Source organism: Diceros bicornis, chromosome 7 (assembly GCF_020826845.1).
Source record: "Diceros bicornis minor isolate mBicDic1 chromosome 7, mDicBic1.mat.cur, whole genome shotgun sequence".
Classification (NCBI taxonomy): domain Eukaryota; kingdom Metazoa; phylum Chordata; class Mammalia; order Perissodactyla; family Rhinocerotidae; genus Diceros; species Diceros bicornis.
The window spans coordinates 61,764,445-61,781,188 of NC_080746.1; the positions used below are offsets into that span (position 1 = coordinate 61,764,445).

Genomic DNA, 16,744 nt, shown 5'->3' on the forward strand with positions numbered 1-16,744 from the left:
TAGACAGCAGGGTCTGTTTCCCACATATGCTAAATATTTACAACCTCTTCTTTCATGGAGTCCAAGATATAGATGTATTTTCCCAAGGTTTGAACTAGCTCCTCATTTCTTTATGTCTTAAATGCCTTCCCTCCCACGTGCCCATCTGAGTGAGAGACACAGAAATAATTTAAATACACCAGTGCAATGAGAATAAATGTTCTTTATTAGGCAGAAGCCAGATGCTCACATCCTTTCATAATATCCCCATGTTCAGGTGTTGGGCTCTAGGGACAACGACCTTTCTTGAAAAGCAGGAAAGGGAGTTCAGTGGTATTTGTGGGCCAGGGCATTGGCCACACCAGCCACCACCTTCTGGTAGGCAGCCTGCAGTTGTGGGGTGAATTCCTTGCCAAAGTGTTGAGCCAGCACAACAACAAGCACGTTGCCCAGGAGCTGTGGGGAAAAGACAAGAGACAGGGGCATGGTTAGCAGAGGGACCCAGCTTGGACTCAGAATATTCTAGCCTCATCTCAAACTTGTGCCCTAGAACACAAGCAGAAAGACCGCTGGATCTTGGATATTACTGTTGATGTGAATCCACCCATATCAGTCTGAATTTATACTTAATAATGTCCCTCCGTTTCTGTCTTAATTCAGAACTTAAGTTGTCACTGTTATTCTTTAGAACCATGCAAAGAAGCAATAATACATTTTATTCTCTTTGCTTTGAAAGAAAGAGATAGAGATAAGGGAAAGAAAGCGTTAGATAAATTTTTTTGTGAAGTAGATTAAAAGAAGAAAATTATTTTTAATTAAACACTCAAAATAAAATGTTTAATTAAAAAGATAGAGAGAAAACATGGCAGAGAACAAAAAGAGGAAAACAAGATTGAATAAGTAGAAACAAGGGATGTGAGCAAAGAGAGTAAAAGAAACTAAACGTTCCTCCGGAGTCCGCAGAGATACAGCCACAGTACCTCTTCCCATTCTGAACTGCATCCCTCTCCCCATGACATGAGCTTGACCATAAGAAGGAAGACAAAGGAGAAACTGAGGGCCACATAAACTCACCCTGAAATTCTCAGGATCCACGTGCAGCTTGTCACAGTGCAGTTCACTCAGGGCAGCAAAGGTGCCCTTGAGGTTGTCAAGATGATGCACACCGTCACCAAAGGAGTGCAGCACCTTCTTGCCGTGGGCCTTCACCTTGGGGTTGCCCAGAACAGCAGCAGGTGTGGACAGATCCCCAAAGGAGTCAAAGAACCTCTGAGTCCATGGATAGACAACCAGCAGCCTAAAGGATGAAAACAGCACAAAGGACAGAGGGAGTCAGTGCCTGTCAGAAACCCAGGGGACTGCTTTGTCTCCATCTCCACATGCCCAGCTTCTGCTGCTCTCCTTAAGCCTGCCTTGTAACCTGGATACCAACCTGCCCAGGGCTTCACCACCAACTTCTTCCTCGTTCACCTTGTCCCACAGGGCAAGGACGGCTGCCTTCTCCTCAGCAGTCAGCTCCACCATGGTGTCTGGTTTTGTGGTTGCTAGAGAACACGGTTGTGTCAGAAGCAAGTGTAATCAGCAGTTGGCCCTGCTCGTCCTTTTATGCCCAGCCCTGGCTCTGCCCTCCCTTCTTCTGTGAGCAGATTGGCCAAGACCAGGGTGTGGTTCTGCAGGGTGAGGCCTGAGTGATGGCAGCCATACCTGTCCTCAGCAGTTCTAGCACTGGCTTATGAGTCTGGCTTCAGAACATCAGCCCTCTCTCTAGGTATCTCCAGGCTCCATCCCAGCAGTGCAAATGCTCCTATAATCGTCCTCCTTGGAAAATTGACTTGTACGTGTTTTTAGAATGACAGCCTGGTAATCTCTCAGAGTTTGCCTCTTCAATTTTCTTATTGCACAGATGAAGAATCTGAGGTCCAGAAAGTGGAAGGGATTTACCTGCTGTGGTTCAGCTTCAGACTCTGTGGCTGGATGACCTCCTCAGTCTTCGGAATACGCAAAATAATGGCAAGGACAGCATGGATGAGACCTCTGCCCCTGTTCTAAGTATATCTTCCTTCTCTGGGTTTGGTTTAAATCCTTCTGGTAAGAAAATAAATATTCATTAATTTTTTCTTAATTTAGTCATATAATCAAATAAAGGATGATTGAAAAATAGAATAAATATGAATCAAGAGTGGTCTGTGAAATAATTACTCTATTAGGTTTTGGGGATCCGCAGATGAAAACATAGAGATCTCTCAATGTAGTAAAAAGTAGAAATAAATGAAAATCAGTTACAACCCAAATTGTTAGTCACACTAAGGGAAGCAATGTTTTCAACGAGTAACCAGGGATATATAACTTGTTTCTTTCTGGACTGATCTGGGAAAGTGTCTGCAAGAACAGAGCAGCTTCTCTGTGACTTCAAAAGAGAAATAGGAAAGTAGAAGGAATTCCAGCTTTGTCTCAGATTATTTTTTTTCCTCCAATATTGTTGAGTCAAAGAAATAATCATTTCTTTGCCTCAAATTCATCACCCATAATCCCATTTTCTCTATATATTTTTGTTTATTTGTTTAAACTCTCTTCTATTAAAATTTACCCTTCTATCTGTATAGATTTTCCAACATCCCCCCTTGTTTTCCCCCATGTAATAAATTTTGTTAACTTCACATGTAGAGTTCTGCCCCATTAAAAGATGCAATGAAAAGAACAAAAGCAGCAAGTATTTCTGAGCTCAGCATTGCATCTCAGATGTCCCTGAGGGCTCTGCTACTTATTTTCCCTACTGTCTATCATTTCCACCTACCGCATCTTCCCCCTTCCTGAAGTCCCATTTCCTGTCACTAAGGAAAGGGCCATACATTTTTTACTCACCATGTTTCTTCTACCTTAGAATCCTCTCCTGATTCAGGCACCTTGATGTCTGGAATCATCTTTCTCTCTCCATTGCCATCACTGGCAACAGATATTTAACAGAAATCTCTCATCATTTTAGCTCTAACGCTCTGAAACTCCAAGTACAGAAACATTTTTAGGTGAACTAGAAGAAAAGGACTGCTCCGTTTCTAAAGAAATTCACAAAATTCCCACTTCCATTGCTTCATTCTCCAAAACACTTTCTCCATCACCCCCCAAAAAAAGTAAAAATTCATCACCTTATTTACCCGTCCCAAGCCTCATCAAGTACTTGTGGAAAAACTTACTCTGATTATTCTTAGACATGTAGGAAAGGCTTGGTTCTTTTCTGGCTATCCAGAGATTAGATCAGAATTATATGCCCATAAAAAATTATAGGGATAAAACAGATAGAATTTAAATATTTTCAATTTATATTAATTCTTCTCTAAAACCTTGAAGCAAAGAGGATCTTACTATTGGTCTATCCTTGGGAAAGGGTATTTCAGGTTGGCTTCTGGGAAAAGAGGTCTTTCAAATGTTTTAAATATTAAAAAGAAAGAAAGAAAGAAAGATTTGGTTTTACTGTTAGAGTTTGAGTTTCATTTTATTGAGTTTAAACCTCTATTAGCTTTATCATTGTTTTACATTCAGCCTGTTTTCAAGACCCTATGTCACTCCCCTGATATCAGAGGTCAGGCATATGTAAATAAAAGCAGGTTTTCTGGGGAAGTTTGAACATGTCTTTTGCAGGAACTCTGTGTCATGGAAAATTCACAGACCTTATGAAATAGTATAGAATACTTTTATATTTTCCTGTAAAGAGCCAAATTGTCAAGACTGCAGCTTTGCCATCTTGATTGACAGAAATTAACATCTACTTAAAGCCTTCCCCTGCCATTTCTTGTGCTCAGAAATTGTTGCCCTAAAGTTCTTCTATTGAGCCTTCTTCCTTAAACCTTCTTTTGCCATGGATGACCCATGAGCCACTCTTTTGTACTGGCATCTGCTGCAGCTACTGTCATCCTGGCTTCCGGCCAGGAGTTGCTGCTCTCTCTCACCATTGCTACTTAGCATGACTGAAGAGTGAAACAGAATTTTCCTTCTATTGCTCATAACCTTGCAGGGATAAGGCTGCAAGCTGTAATAAGACATCAAAAGCTCAGACATACCAGACAAAATAAGAAAGGATGAATATTGATAAATGTGGTCGTGTTCAGAGCCTTAGGTTCAAATCCAGATCAGCATTCAAAGGTTCTGGAAAGTTCTTAGGCCCACTGCCATCTTCACCATTGTGAAGTTACTTCTACTCTGTGAAGCATACCATAGGATGCCTGCTCTGCTTTGATTCCAACCCCACTGAGCCTTCAACACACAGACAGACAGACAGACAGACACACACAGACATAGACACACACACACACACACACACACACACAAGTCCCCGAGAGAGACAGAGAGACAGAAGGTTTTTTCCTTTACTCCAGTCTGTCAAGTTTACCTAATTTCTAATACTCTATACCAGGATGGGCCTGGTCTGAGTATAATTAAGAGGGTGAATATTAACTTCCTTCAAAAGAATCATGACATTCATCTGGAGAGGTGTGGTATTGTCATTGTTTCAAAAATTACACTCAACTAGAACACATTTGTACATGCTCTAGTGTTCAATTTTAAATTACTTAAGTAGACTATTTCAGCAATTTAATTTATATTTTCCTGAGTCAAGCACAGTTATTCTTTACTCTTCTCTTCCAAATACACAATCTCTTGGTTACCTCAGTTTAACATCTTTTCAAAAATAAAATATTATTAAATTAAATTAATAAAATAAAATAAAATAAAAATGCTCCAAAAAGAGTAGAACTCATAAAACAAAGGACATATAGATAGAATAGTTTGAGAATAGGATAGTTCAACTTGTTTTTAAAATGTCATATTTCTTTCTAAAAAGCAATGAAGTTAATATAGCCATAACTTTGATAAAGTATATTCTAATTATTACAGAACAATTAATATGTCAGTCTACCACTTCCACATTAACATTTCCTCCATTCAGCTCAGACTTTCATTCATAATTAGCTTTTGTTTACCTCACTAAGTGGCCCATGTGCTGTTTATGGAGAGCACAGGGGCAGTCTTTCCCCAGTTAAATTTGAACCTCTACATCTTTAGAGACAGAAACTTGGCTTCAGTTTGGGCACCCTTATCTAATACGTAAGGTATTAATTCATAAGGCCAAATCTCCAAGCCATTGCGCTGAGGCTCAAGAGATGGATAATCTAGAATATCATGCTAAATTCTCTTAACATTAAATTAAAGTATTTTTAAATGGTTATAGAACCTAACCCACAATATTATTTTCTTCTCTGTCTCTTTCTTACCTCTCCCCTCCTCTCCTCTTCTCTCCATTCTTACCCTCCTCTTTCCTCTCCTCTCCCCTTTCTCTCTCTCCCTTCCTCCTTTCTCTTTCTAACTTTCTTTCTTTTACACACATACCCCATCTTCATTCAAACATACTAAACATACTATGTAAAGCAACATTATAGAGAGGAAATTGAAATAACCGTTGGGTAAATTATCAAATATAATTAAGATCAAATATTAAGGCATTACTTATACTCCTAGACTTTTACAGAAGCTCTACTCTAACAAAGAATGAGAATATAATAACAAACTGCCAAGTCTCTTTCCATCCCTTCACTTCCTCACTCCCAATGTGGAGACAGTAATGCCTGGTATATAGTAATTTTTTGTGCTTGATGCAAGTCCCATCCGGGTGATGTTCTCTTGAATTCTCCAGTATTGGGACTTTTACGCCCAACTTCTTGTCTCAATTCATTGGCCAGTTCCAGAGGTGAAGGAACAAAAGAGAGTACAGTAAGTTTTATATATTTTGGTTCTTTTCATGATCATTTAGAGGGAAGACAGTTACTTTGGTTCCCCCTTTCCAGATCATGAAACCTACAATCTCTCTTACCCTCTTTCAAATTGTTTGAAAGTCTCTGCTTCTCCTAATAGCTGATTCTTATGAGAACTATTCTGTGTTCAGGAGTATAAATGTAGTCTTCATAAAATTGCTCTGAGATATCTGCTTCTGGGATGTGAGCCCATGGTTCTTAAGTATCCTATTCAGATATAAAGAGTTCGCAGTGCTTACTTTGTAGAATGATCTGAGAAGAAAAAAATGAATATAAAAAAGCCTCTGCCCTCAGGCAATTCAAAATATAAAGGTGAAACAGTAAACTCTAATGCGTTGCCTATATGCTGGTAGAACAGGCAGAGCTATTATGAAAGCACTTTTATACAGAAAAAAGCAACAGGTTCTGTTTCAGGTAGTCAAGTAAGTCTAAAATTAATCAACAAGATCATAATATAGATTTAAAGAAATGCATACAAATTAGAAGGTTCTAGATATCCTTCTAATTTGACATATGACAAAAATAGTGCTCAAATTTGTTTTACTACCTATGATCAGAAAGCAAATGTCTGATCAGTGCTTTACTTTCCTACACGCTTCCCCATTGTAGACTGAGGCATTAACACCAAAAGAACACTATACAATCATCCATTGTTCAGATTGTCCCTCTAGTCCCAGGAGTTCTAAAACAAGGTATAATTATTCATTAATTCGCTGACTATATCCTTTAACAAATACTCACTTACTGCTTATGGAAGCACTTAACAAGCCACAATAGTCATGTAGAATAGTACAAAATAGGCAGCAATGTCTATACAGCATGGAATGTGAGTGTGATGGATAAACAAATGTGAAAAATGGGTAGGGGAGAAGGGTTTGTAAAGATTTCCCTAGGCAATATTGCAAAGATCTTTGAGGCTAAGGTCAAAAGAGGTCACAAGTGATATGTGAGTGTTGAACTGTGCCTGAAATGGGACAAGGGCAGGAATTATTTTGGGAGATGTTTTGGGGCAAGCGAGAGAAGGGTGTTATTTCTTAGAGCAGGAACTCTTGATGGAGTGTAGTATTGTGGGCTACAATGTGCAGGCAAGGGAAGGAAGAAAAAAGGAAACATAACAGTGTCTTGAGCAATCATGATATCTCTAATTGAGCATATTATCTTTTGAGTAATTGTTGGAAATGGATCAGATCATAAGCTGAAGACTATGTCTTAGGTTTGAAGTCTCCCATAGGCCCCTGTAATGCCAGTATCCTCTCTATATTTCAAACCTTCTTGACAATTCCTCTGCTTTGGAGGTAGAATTGTCATCCATTAGTGACTATGTGTGGTTCGCTTCTTTTTCTCATTTTCCCTGACCTCTTTGTATAAGACACAAAAGCTTCCTAACTGTAGACACTCAGGGATTTTCCCATACACCCAGAGGAAAAAAATAAAATAAGTGAAATGAATCAGGATGTTGAGATGAAAGTTCTTTATTAGGTACAAGCCATACCCTTGAGGCGGAGGCATTATTTCCCCAAGTTCAGAAGATAGACTCTAGGGAAATAGAGTCTTCCAATGGTCTCCAGGAAACAGGCCAAGATCTCAATGGTACTTGTGAGCAAGGGCATTGGCCACTCCAGCCACTACCTTCTGATAGGCAGCCTGCAACTCTGGGGTGAATTGCTTGCCAAAGTGTTTAGCCAGCACAACAACCAGCACGTTGCCCAGGAGCTGTGGGGAAGAGGTAGATAGACACAAACACATGATTAACAGAGAAATCAAGCTTGGCTTCTGAGAAATTGGGCCAACAATCATTTTCCTCTGCCCACACTGTAGCAGAAGTTAATCCTCAGGCTACCTCCACCAGCATAAATGAGTAAATATATATGTATGTATTACAAACAGATAGATAGATATGTACTCTATACATTTATATATTTTATCATATATATTATATGTACTAATTAATGGATTAATTAGTGTGAGGATGGGCTGTCTTTTAGCAACTACTGCTGCCCCAAATCCCTACTTCTGGTCTTTCATCCTCACATATTCACTTTCCTTTCCTTTCCATTGAATCTTGACTCTATAATGTTCCGATTATTCTTCAATTTTGAAACGATTTAGAAATTCTAGAACAGCACTATCTGCCTCTCCTCTTTGAGGAACCTTTCCAATACCATTTGGAGAGACAGAGGGTTTTTCCAAGCGTAGAAATAGCATACGAGAGCTGGTATGCACAATTTGAGCACTAGGTACGGAAAAGGAAGTTAGGGGGAAAAAAGCGAGAGAGGCAAAAAATAAGACATTAAATAAAGAGCTTGATTAAAAAAAAAGAAAGATTATGAGAAAGGAAACAATATGGAATAATCAAAGAAAGAATATAAAACTGTATAAATTTTGAAAAACATTAAATGATGACATGCAAAAATAAAAAGTAATGTGGAGGAAGAACATGTAGGTAAAAGAACAAGCAAAAGACTAGAAAATGAAAAGAAGAAAAGGGGGGCATCTCTTAGACTCACCCTGAAATTCTCAGGATCCACGTGCAGCTTGTCACAGTGCAGTTCACTCAGGGCAGCAAAGGTGCCCTTGAGGTTGTCAAGATGATGCACACCGTCACCAAAGGAGTGCAGCACCTTCTTGCCGTGGGCCTTCACCTTGGGGTTGCCCAGAACAGCAGCAGGTGTGGACAGATCCCCAAAGGAGTCAAAGAACCTCTGAGTCCATGGATAGACAACCAGCAGCCTAAAGGATGAAAACAGCACAAAGGACAGAGGGAGTCAGTGCCCGTCAAAAACCCAGGGGACTGCTTTGTCTCCATCTCCACATGCCCAGATTCTGCTGCTCTCCTTAAGCCTGCCATGTAACCTGGATACCAACCTGCCCAGGGCTTCACCACCAACTTCTTCCTCGTTCACCTTGTCCCACAGGGCAAGGACGGCTGCCTTCTCCTCAGCAGTCAGCTCCACCATGGTGTCTGGTTTTGTGGTTGCTAGAGAACACGGTTGTGTCAGAAGCAAGTGTAATCAGCAGTTGGCCCTGCTCGTCCTTTTATGCCCAGCCCTGGCTCTGCCCTCCCTTCTCCTATAAGCAGATTGGCCAAGGAAATAGCAGAAGTTCATTGGTTTGTTAGAATAGAAGATGCACCCTCATCCCTCAGTCCCGTTCAACAGGTCCTGTTATTGACTGTTCTAGATCTTAGGTGTCTTGACTCAGAAACTCTGCTCTCCCTCTGCTTATCTCCTGATCTCATCTCCTTTAGTAGTTCCTTCTACAAATATACTCCTAGTCTCATTTATGCATAAATGTTTTAGTCTGATATAGTGGTATGTACCTTAGAGTTTAACTTACTCAATTCTTTCACTTTATAGATAAGAAAACTAAGACCTAGAAAGCAGAAATTTTATCAAGTTGATTCTATATGGAGCTTCCCTTTGCCTCTAGAGATATTTATAAATGATTGGAATAGATAAATATTTTGTCATCGTTTTAACTTTCTTTCTCCTTCTTTTGATAAATATTTCCAGTCACAAAACTTCTTTTTTCCATTTCTTCATTGAAATAAATGTTCATTAAAAGAATGAGAAACAGTGAGTATTGTCTCCTTACCAGCTACTAAAATATATTTGTGGAGCATGAATTATAATGGGAAGAATTTAATGAGAGATAAAGGAAAATGTCTGATACCTATAACATATTTGTTTAAATCTGTGATATGACTAAAGAAAGAATGCAAAGGAATTGCCAGGAAGATTTTACCTCACTCAGTCAGGTTAACTCTGACAGGGTTTCTGGGAAAACGCAAGTGCAGAAATTTCCACAGCTGTGTCCTCAGGAAAAAAGTAGACTTAAATCCAGGAATGAAGATTCAAAGGAAATTACACTCTTTTCTCAATTCAAAATAATAATAAAATGACATACAAATATATATCCACAAGCATAGCTAGAAGGAAGAAAGGAAGGGAGGGAAGTGAGAGAGGGAGGGAGGGACTAACAGAAGGGAAGAGAATGGAATGAAAGGGAAGGAGGAGGGAAAGTAATATAAAGAAGAGGAGAGGAGAGATTGACAATTCCAAAATTTGACAAGGATATAGATCAACAAAAACTTTAATACTCTGCTAATGAGAGTGTAAAATAGTATAATTGCTTTGGAAAATATTTGGTAGTGTCTACTAAAGCAGATTATATGCAACACCCATGACCTAGCAATTATACTTCTAGATATAGAGAAACGTATGCTTGTGTGTGTCCAACGACATGTAGATGAATGCTTGAAACATCAATATGCATAAGAATCTCAAGCTAGTAGCAACTTAAATGTTCCTCGTTTAGTGGAATAGATAAATACGGTAAAGGAAAATAGTGAAAAGAATCAATTACTGCTTCACATACAACAATACAGATGAATTGTACAATGTAATGTTCAAACTATATGATTTATATATTGAAAGATGGACTGTGTGACTGTGATTTAGATCACAAGGGAGAGTGGTATATGAAAGGAAGGTGCAGAGGATACATGAATGATCTTTAAACTATGTTACATATTATTATTCTTTAACCTGAAAGCCAAGAAAAATCATTGAAAACTTCAAGGATAGGAGTTGCATGATTTGATTTGTATTTTTCAAAAATTATTCTTACTTCAGTATATAAATAGATTTTAGGGATAGATAAGCAAGAGACAAATAGTTAGAATGATATTGTAGTGGGAGAGGAGTAAAAATGCCTTCTCTATTTCAGGCTTGAGCAATGGATGATGCGTTAGTCACTGAGATGGGGAACACAAGAAGAGGGCCACGTTAGGAAAAGATCAAGAGTTCAGTCTTGGACATATTGTATTTGATGCACTTTTGAGAAATCCAAAATGAGATATTAAGGAAATAGTAGGATACATGGGTCTGGAGCTCAGAAAGAACATAATCAGGTCAAGAATACACAATGAATCAGAGCACAGAGGAACAGATCCTAGTGCATTGTATAAACCATGACCACTAACTTTTCAAAAATGATACACAACACACTTTATAAATATCTCCTTGAAACCTTGAAACATATTGTGAGGTAGGAATCATTATCCCACTTTACAAACCAGAAAATTAATTCTGAAAAGAAGTTAACTAAACTTTTCTAGGGGATGGGGCTATAATTTGATCTTTGTCTATTAATCCAAAGCCCTGGCTTTTTGCTTCTATGCCAGGGACTTAGGTACAGGAATTTGAAGTGATTGCCACTAAGGTAGCTGTGCTCATTGCCAGCTCCAAACAAGAGACATGTAGGCATTTTCTGTTCTGTCAATATATTTCCTTCTTTTCTTTCACCAGACAGGGAACCTGGCTATCATTGGTGACTTCTCCACTCTCTGTTTCACTATGTTCCCTTTGCCACAATGGTCCCTTACTTAATTTATTCTTAGTTTCATTGCCCCTGTCAAGTTCAGTTCTTTGCTCACCACTTCACTGTAATCACAGCAAGCCTCTATGGCTATATCCAAGTTAAATCCTTTCTTGTCAGTTTTATACCCACATGTGGATCAATTTCCCTATTCATTATGTCACTCTTGTGTGCAAGAAACTTCACTGGTTCTTTCTGCTGTGAAAATATTGTCTTTTCCTGCTTCTTCTGGTCTCTCTAACAGCTTCTCTAATTTTATACCACCCCACTGCTTCTAAAGGACCGATTTCTCTTTTGTCACTTAGTTTTGGCATGCTGATTCCTGAATTTGTCATTTCCCCATGTAAATGGCCTTTTGTCTCCACCAAAGTCTTAATAGAATTATAAATATGTTCCAAGTCACAGAGCTAGCAGGTGAAGTACATATTCAAACCAAGGCAGTCAGTTCCTATGACTTATGGATGGTTCCTCCATTAATACCATTGAAAATATGAGAGAAAAGTTTAGAGCGTGGTCCCTGACTGGGTGAAGCCCCATCTTCACTGCATTATAGCTAATAAATATGTTTCTTATAGTAAATAGAAGTGAACTTAACCCAAAAAAGACCTCTATCCTGAGTTTGTACAATAACAGCCTATCCAGGTCCCCTAATTTGAGTCCTAACATGCCCATGCTTAATATCAACAGTCTTCTTGCATCTCGCAAGAGTACCTCCAGTCTCTCCCTTTTTCTAAAGACCTCGTCCAACTCAAGAGTCTACTTTCCGTTCTTAGGGGTAACTACTTCATTGAAGCCACTCTTATCTTACGGAATCTCATAAAAGTTTCTTCTCTATTTACTCCAAATTCCCAAACTCCAATACTCCCATTCCCATCAGAGTGTTTTCTATTAGCTGAATCAAAAAAACAGATAAAGACAGAGAGAAAAGACAAGGATATTCCATATAGAGCATAATTTTTATTTTATTTTTATCATGTAGGACTTAAGTCTGGAGGCAGGGCACTGTCCCCTAGCCTTCAGGAGATTGACTCTTGGGACACCGGGCCCTCCAGTAGGCGCCAGCATAGCTGGACAGGGAACTCAGTGGTACTTGTGGGCCAGAGCATTAGCCACACCAATAGTCAGCTTCTCCCAGGCAGCCTGCATCTGTGAGGTAAATTCCTTGCTGAAGTGGGTTGCCAAGACAATCAGTATCATGTTGCCTAGAAGCTGGCGAGAGAGTAGGAATAAAAACAAAATAGTACATGGTGAAAAGAAGGCCTCAAGCTGGCCTTGCAGCAAATAAATAAAACACTCATTTCCTTCCTAGTAAGAGTTTGAGCAACTTTAAGGGTCATGCTCCTCCAAAAGTGCTTCATTATGGGCTTTACATTGGCTTCAATATGACTCCAAGCCCTGTACCTCCCATTGTGTTCTATTCTTCTCTCATTTGCTCTGCCAATTCATGACCTCAGAACATTGCTTGGGATTGCTTCTCTCCTTTAGAGACTCTTTGTCTTTTTTAAAAGTAGGATTATAGTGCTTCAAGAAAACTTAATATATGTAATCTAAGTCCCCAGATAATACATACATTCAAATTGTTTGGACACTCATATGACAAAGAATCCTGTGCCTTGTACACAAGAGCATTTCATCACTGCTAAGGGGTGAGAGGAAGAGGAGAAACACAATCATCCATTGAAAAAATTTCTCTTACTTTGCCCTGCTTAGTCCTAGTTCTACACTCAAGAACCATGCAGAAATATATTCATCAATTTTTATGGAAAATTTCTGTTTCCAAACGCAAGGTGTCCCTCTGCCTGGCTCAGTTTGTATTCTCCACCCCAAAATATTTAGCTCCATTTTGGCCAATGCTCTTCACACCATGTATTTTTTAAGAAATATCAGAAGGCCAGTGGCCTCCACTGATCGTAGTAATTGGTCTGCTTGGTCTTACGTACTATGATCTTTGGAACAAGTTAACTACCAAAATCCAACCCTTCTCTAAAATATTACCTCCCCAAAATATCAATATAGGAAAAGACTTAAGTGCATGTTTCTCCTAAAATACCCACAGCACAAATACATAGGATGAAAGAACAAAGCACAAGCTCGCTCAGAACTCACTCTGAAGTTCTCAGGATCCACATGCAGCTTGTCACAGTGCAGCTCACTCAGCTGAGCAAAAGTGGCCTTGAGGTCATCCATGTGCTTGACAGCATTTCCAAAGGATGTCAGCACCTTCTTGCCATGGGCCTTGACCCTGGGGTTTCCCATTATTGCAGATTCAGAGGACAAGTTGCCAAAATTGTCAAAGAACCTCTGGGTCCATGGGTAGACGACCAGGAGCCTGTCGGGTGATCATAGTCACAGACCAGATGGGAACTCAGTGTACGTAAGAAACCTGACCAGTCTCTCTTTCAGGAACGCTGTCTGCCTTTCTGCCCCCTGCCCTGGCCTCCAGTGCCTACCTTCCCAGGACCTCGCCTCCAACTGCCTCCACGTCCACCTTGGCCCACAGGCTAGCAACAGTAGCCTTCTCCTCAGCAGTAAAATGCACCATGGTGTCTGGGAGCTTTCTGGTGATCACAGATGAGCCAGAAGCAAGTCTGTGCTGATGCTTCTTTGTGTGGTCTTTTATTCCTCCTCTCTGGCCCCCAGGCCCTCTCTTCTCCCAATGAAATAAGACCATTGGTCAAGGATGGGTTGTCACCGCCAAGGGTGGGGTTTGGACAAGGATGGGTCAGCAAGATGGACATTGGTGTTTCTGATAGCGTTGGTTGGCCTTATCAGGGGGATTCTGCTGTCCTCTCCTTTACCATCTATTATGCAATTCATATCTCAACCTCCCCACCACCACTATCCCTGAAGTGACCTGTAGGCTGACCATGAGACATAACTAGAATTAGAAAGATTAAGAATTAGAAATCTGTTTGGCATTGCGTTGGGTATTTACAAGACATCATTTTGTTGCTCACCTAGAGTGTAGAAGAAGCCACAGCTCTTCTTGGTTACCAATTTTTCTAAAGTTCAGATAGGGGTCATGATTTTATAGTTTTTGCAAACAGGAAAAAAGATCCCAATCCAACATCAGTTTGGACACAGGATAAGTAAGAACTGGGTAATTTAGAGAAGAATTGAGCATTGCCTCATTGTTGTTGTGTTCTGTTTATAATATATGCATATGTCTGAGCAAATTTTTTTCACTCAGATTATATGGACAAGAGTCTCTGGCTAATACCATATATCTACTCATTTGTGTCAGAGAATACGCAATTGAGTGTGGGGGAAAATAGCTGCTCTTGTGTTCAGTGAAGAGACTATTAGAACACTCTGTGGCAATGGCTCTGGATTAAGGGAGTAGTCTCTGCCACTGGAAGAGTGTGTGCTGGAAGCACACTCCTTGCTGTGTTTAATTTTTCCTCATATCTAACTGGCAGAGGCAATCTTCATTGACAATATTCCACACACTACTGCACCTGTGATCTAAGGTACTTTAGTCTCATGAATCTCAAACGAGCGTTTATAAGACAAGACAGGGGACACTTCCAGTGGGAAAAGGAATGGTTTATTTTATTTTTTTTTTATCTCAGAGCGTATTTTTCCTCCTTTTTGAGCTCCAGGAAGCTGGTTGTTTGTTTCTCCCCAAGATGAATTTTCCAAAAAAAAAAAAAGTGTATACATGTATAAATATATATATATAGTTTAATAAATAAGCTCCATGTGTATTTACAGAGGAACTCTAAAATTTAGAGTTCAACCCGATATTTTAGAGCTGAATTTCTTCTATTAGAAAATAAATCCTTTCTATCTATTTGATATAATGAGAGCCTTTTATCTATTCAGCTTGGAAAAGGCTTAAATATAAAACACGAGTAAGAATTGTGAAGGTACCAGAAGCTAGTTTACGATGACAAACCCAATTATCTGTGAGCTCTCAGTCCCAAACTATATTCGTGGGAGCACTTTGGTACAGAGATATGAAGACAAGAATTTGAATCAATCCCGAAAGGGTTTGCTTCAGAAGAAGAGGTCAATGAAATACAAGAAAGGAGAGAAAACTTTAAATACAGCTAGGAATCCCACTTAGACTCAGTTGAAGTCCTGGCCTGAGGTTTTAGCTCATGGCACTTGCTCTCCAATGACCCTAAAGCTCACATTCAACAGGGTGTGTGCACACTGTAGTCCCTCTGACTCAGGGATATTCGCAGCTCTGAATGTTGGTAAATAGCCTCACATCTTTCCAGCAAATCAGACGGTGATTCTAGCAGTTACCTCTAACTCCTGCTTTTCTCTCACTCTCTTCAGAAATTTGCTTGCCAAGACTTTTTGATTCTTTCTTGCTCATGGCTGTTCCACGCTTCCAATTTATTTCCGTGCTCACTGCTCCCTCTGGCATCTAGATGCTTATCACATCAATGCTAGATCATCATCATAATCGTTTAACAATTTTCCAATCGTTCATCATATATTAAAAAAACAAATATTTGGGGGCGACCCAGTGGCGTGGCAGTTAAGTGCACACATTCTGCTTCAGCAGCCCGGGGTTTGCAGGTTCAGATCCCGGGCGCGCACAGACGCACAGCTTGTCAAGCCATGCTGTGGCAGCGCCCCATATAGCGTAGAGGAAGACGAGCATGGGTGTTAGCCCAGGGCCAATCTTCCTCAGCAAAAAAAGAGGAGGATTGGCATCGGATGTTAGCTCAGGGCTAATGTTCCTCACACAAAAAACAAAAAACACAAATATTTATTGAGACCAATCATGCCACACATTATTTAAACACTAGGTATCTTGGATGAAGAAAACAGCTTATCTAGTCTCATGATGCTCACATTCTAGTGTGCAGAGGAGACCAACACCAATAATTAAACAAATAAATGAATAAGAGAATTTCAGATGGTGTTGTATGACAGGAAGAAAATGCATATGATGATATGTTAGTAAGTGATTACAGAAAAATAATATAAGTATAGATGTCTTAAAGGAAGTTACACTTGAAGTGGGACCTTAATGACAAGATGGAGACAGGCGTAAGTAGTTTGGAGAAACAAGTCTCTAGAAGCAGGAAGGACAAGTGCAAAACTCTGAGACTGGAGAGAAAAAGAAAAAGAATGAAAGAAAAAACAAACTTAAAATTTCATTTAGAGAAACGCGTTACAAGATCGGTGTAAAATATGTTATGGGAAGAATGGGAGGAAGCAAAGTTGGAGAGTTGGGCCCAGTCCTTATTATTTGGGTACATGAGAGTAGAGTTAGTATTTTATTCTAAGGCATGGGAAACCAGTAGGGATTTGTACACCTGACATTAGCACAATCTCTAATGTACTCAGTACCACAGCCAGGCTAATCTTCCTAACTTTCCTGTCCATCACATTAAACTCTTGCCTATAAACCAGTATGAACACATATTCTTTCAACAAATATACTGAGCTACTATGAACCATCAGTTGTTCCATGTACTGGTGATTTAAGATAAACAATTCAGAAAAGGAAGCTCGTGTGGGATTATATTATATAGTGTGAGAGATACATAGAATAAATTAGTCAATCAATCAGCAATTTCAGATATTATTATTTGCTATGAAGAAAATAAATGTCTTGA

At 39.5% G+C, this 16,744-nt stretch overlaps 3 protein-coding genes across 3 annotated transcripts; all 3 read right to left on the reverse strand.

The window, feature by feature from the left end:
- Window positions 1–182: 182 nt before the first annotated feature.
- LOC131408740 (hemoglobin subunit beta-like) lies at window positions 183–1,555 on the reverse strand. Its single transcript, XM_058545783.1, has 3 exons — window positions 1,412–1,555; window positions 1,054–1,276; window positions 183–435 (listed from the first exon to the last, which is right to left on the reverse strand). Exons 1-3 carry the CDS (start codon window positions 1,501–1,503, stop codon window positions 307–309), a joined length of 444 nt encoding a protein of 147 aa, XP_058401766.1. The 5' UTR covers window positions 1,504–1,555; the 3' UTR covers window positions 183–306.
- Window positions 1,556–7,239: 5,684 nt separating this feature from the next.
- On the reverse strand, window positions 7,240–8,796 carry LOC131408746 (hemoglobin subunit beta). The gene is made up of 3 exons (XM_058545788.1): window positions 8,649–8,796; window positions 8,291–8,513; window positions 7,240–7,496 (listed from the first exon to the last, which is right to left on the reverse strand). Exons 1-3 carry the CDS (start codon window positions 8,738–8,740, stop codon window positions 7,368–7,370), a joined length of 444 nt encoding a protein of 147 aa, XP_058401771.1. The 5' UTR covers window positions 8,741–8,796; the 3' UTR covers window positions 7,240–7,367.
- Window positions 8,797–12,114: 3,318 nt separating this feature from the next.
- Window positions 12,115–13,707, reverse strand: LOC131408748 (hemoglobin subunit epsilon-like). The gene is made up of 3 exons (XM_058545790.1): window positions 13,613–13,707; window positions 13,269–13,491; window positions 12,115–12,371 (listed from the first exon to the last, which is right to left on the reverse strand). Exons 1-3 carry the CDS (start codon window positions 13,702–13,704, stop codon window positions 12,243–12,245), a joined length of 444 nt encoding a protein of 147 aa, XP_058401773.1. The 5' UTR covers window positions 13,705–13,707; the 3' UTR covers window positions 12,115–12,242.
- Between the last annotated feature and the right edge of the window lie 3,037 nt (window positions 13,708–16,744).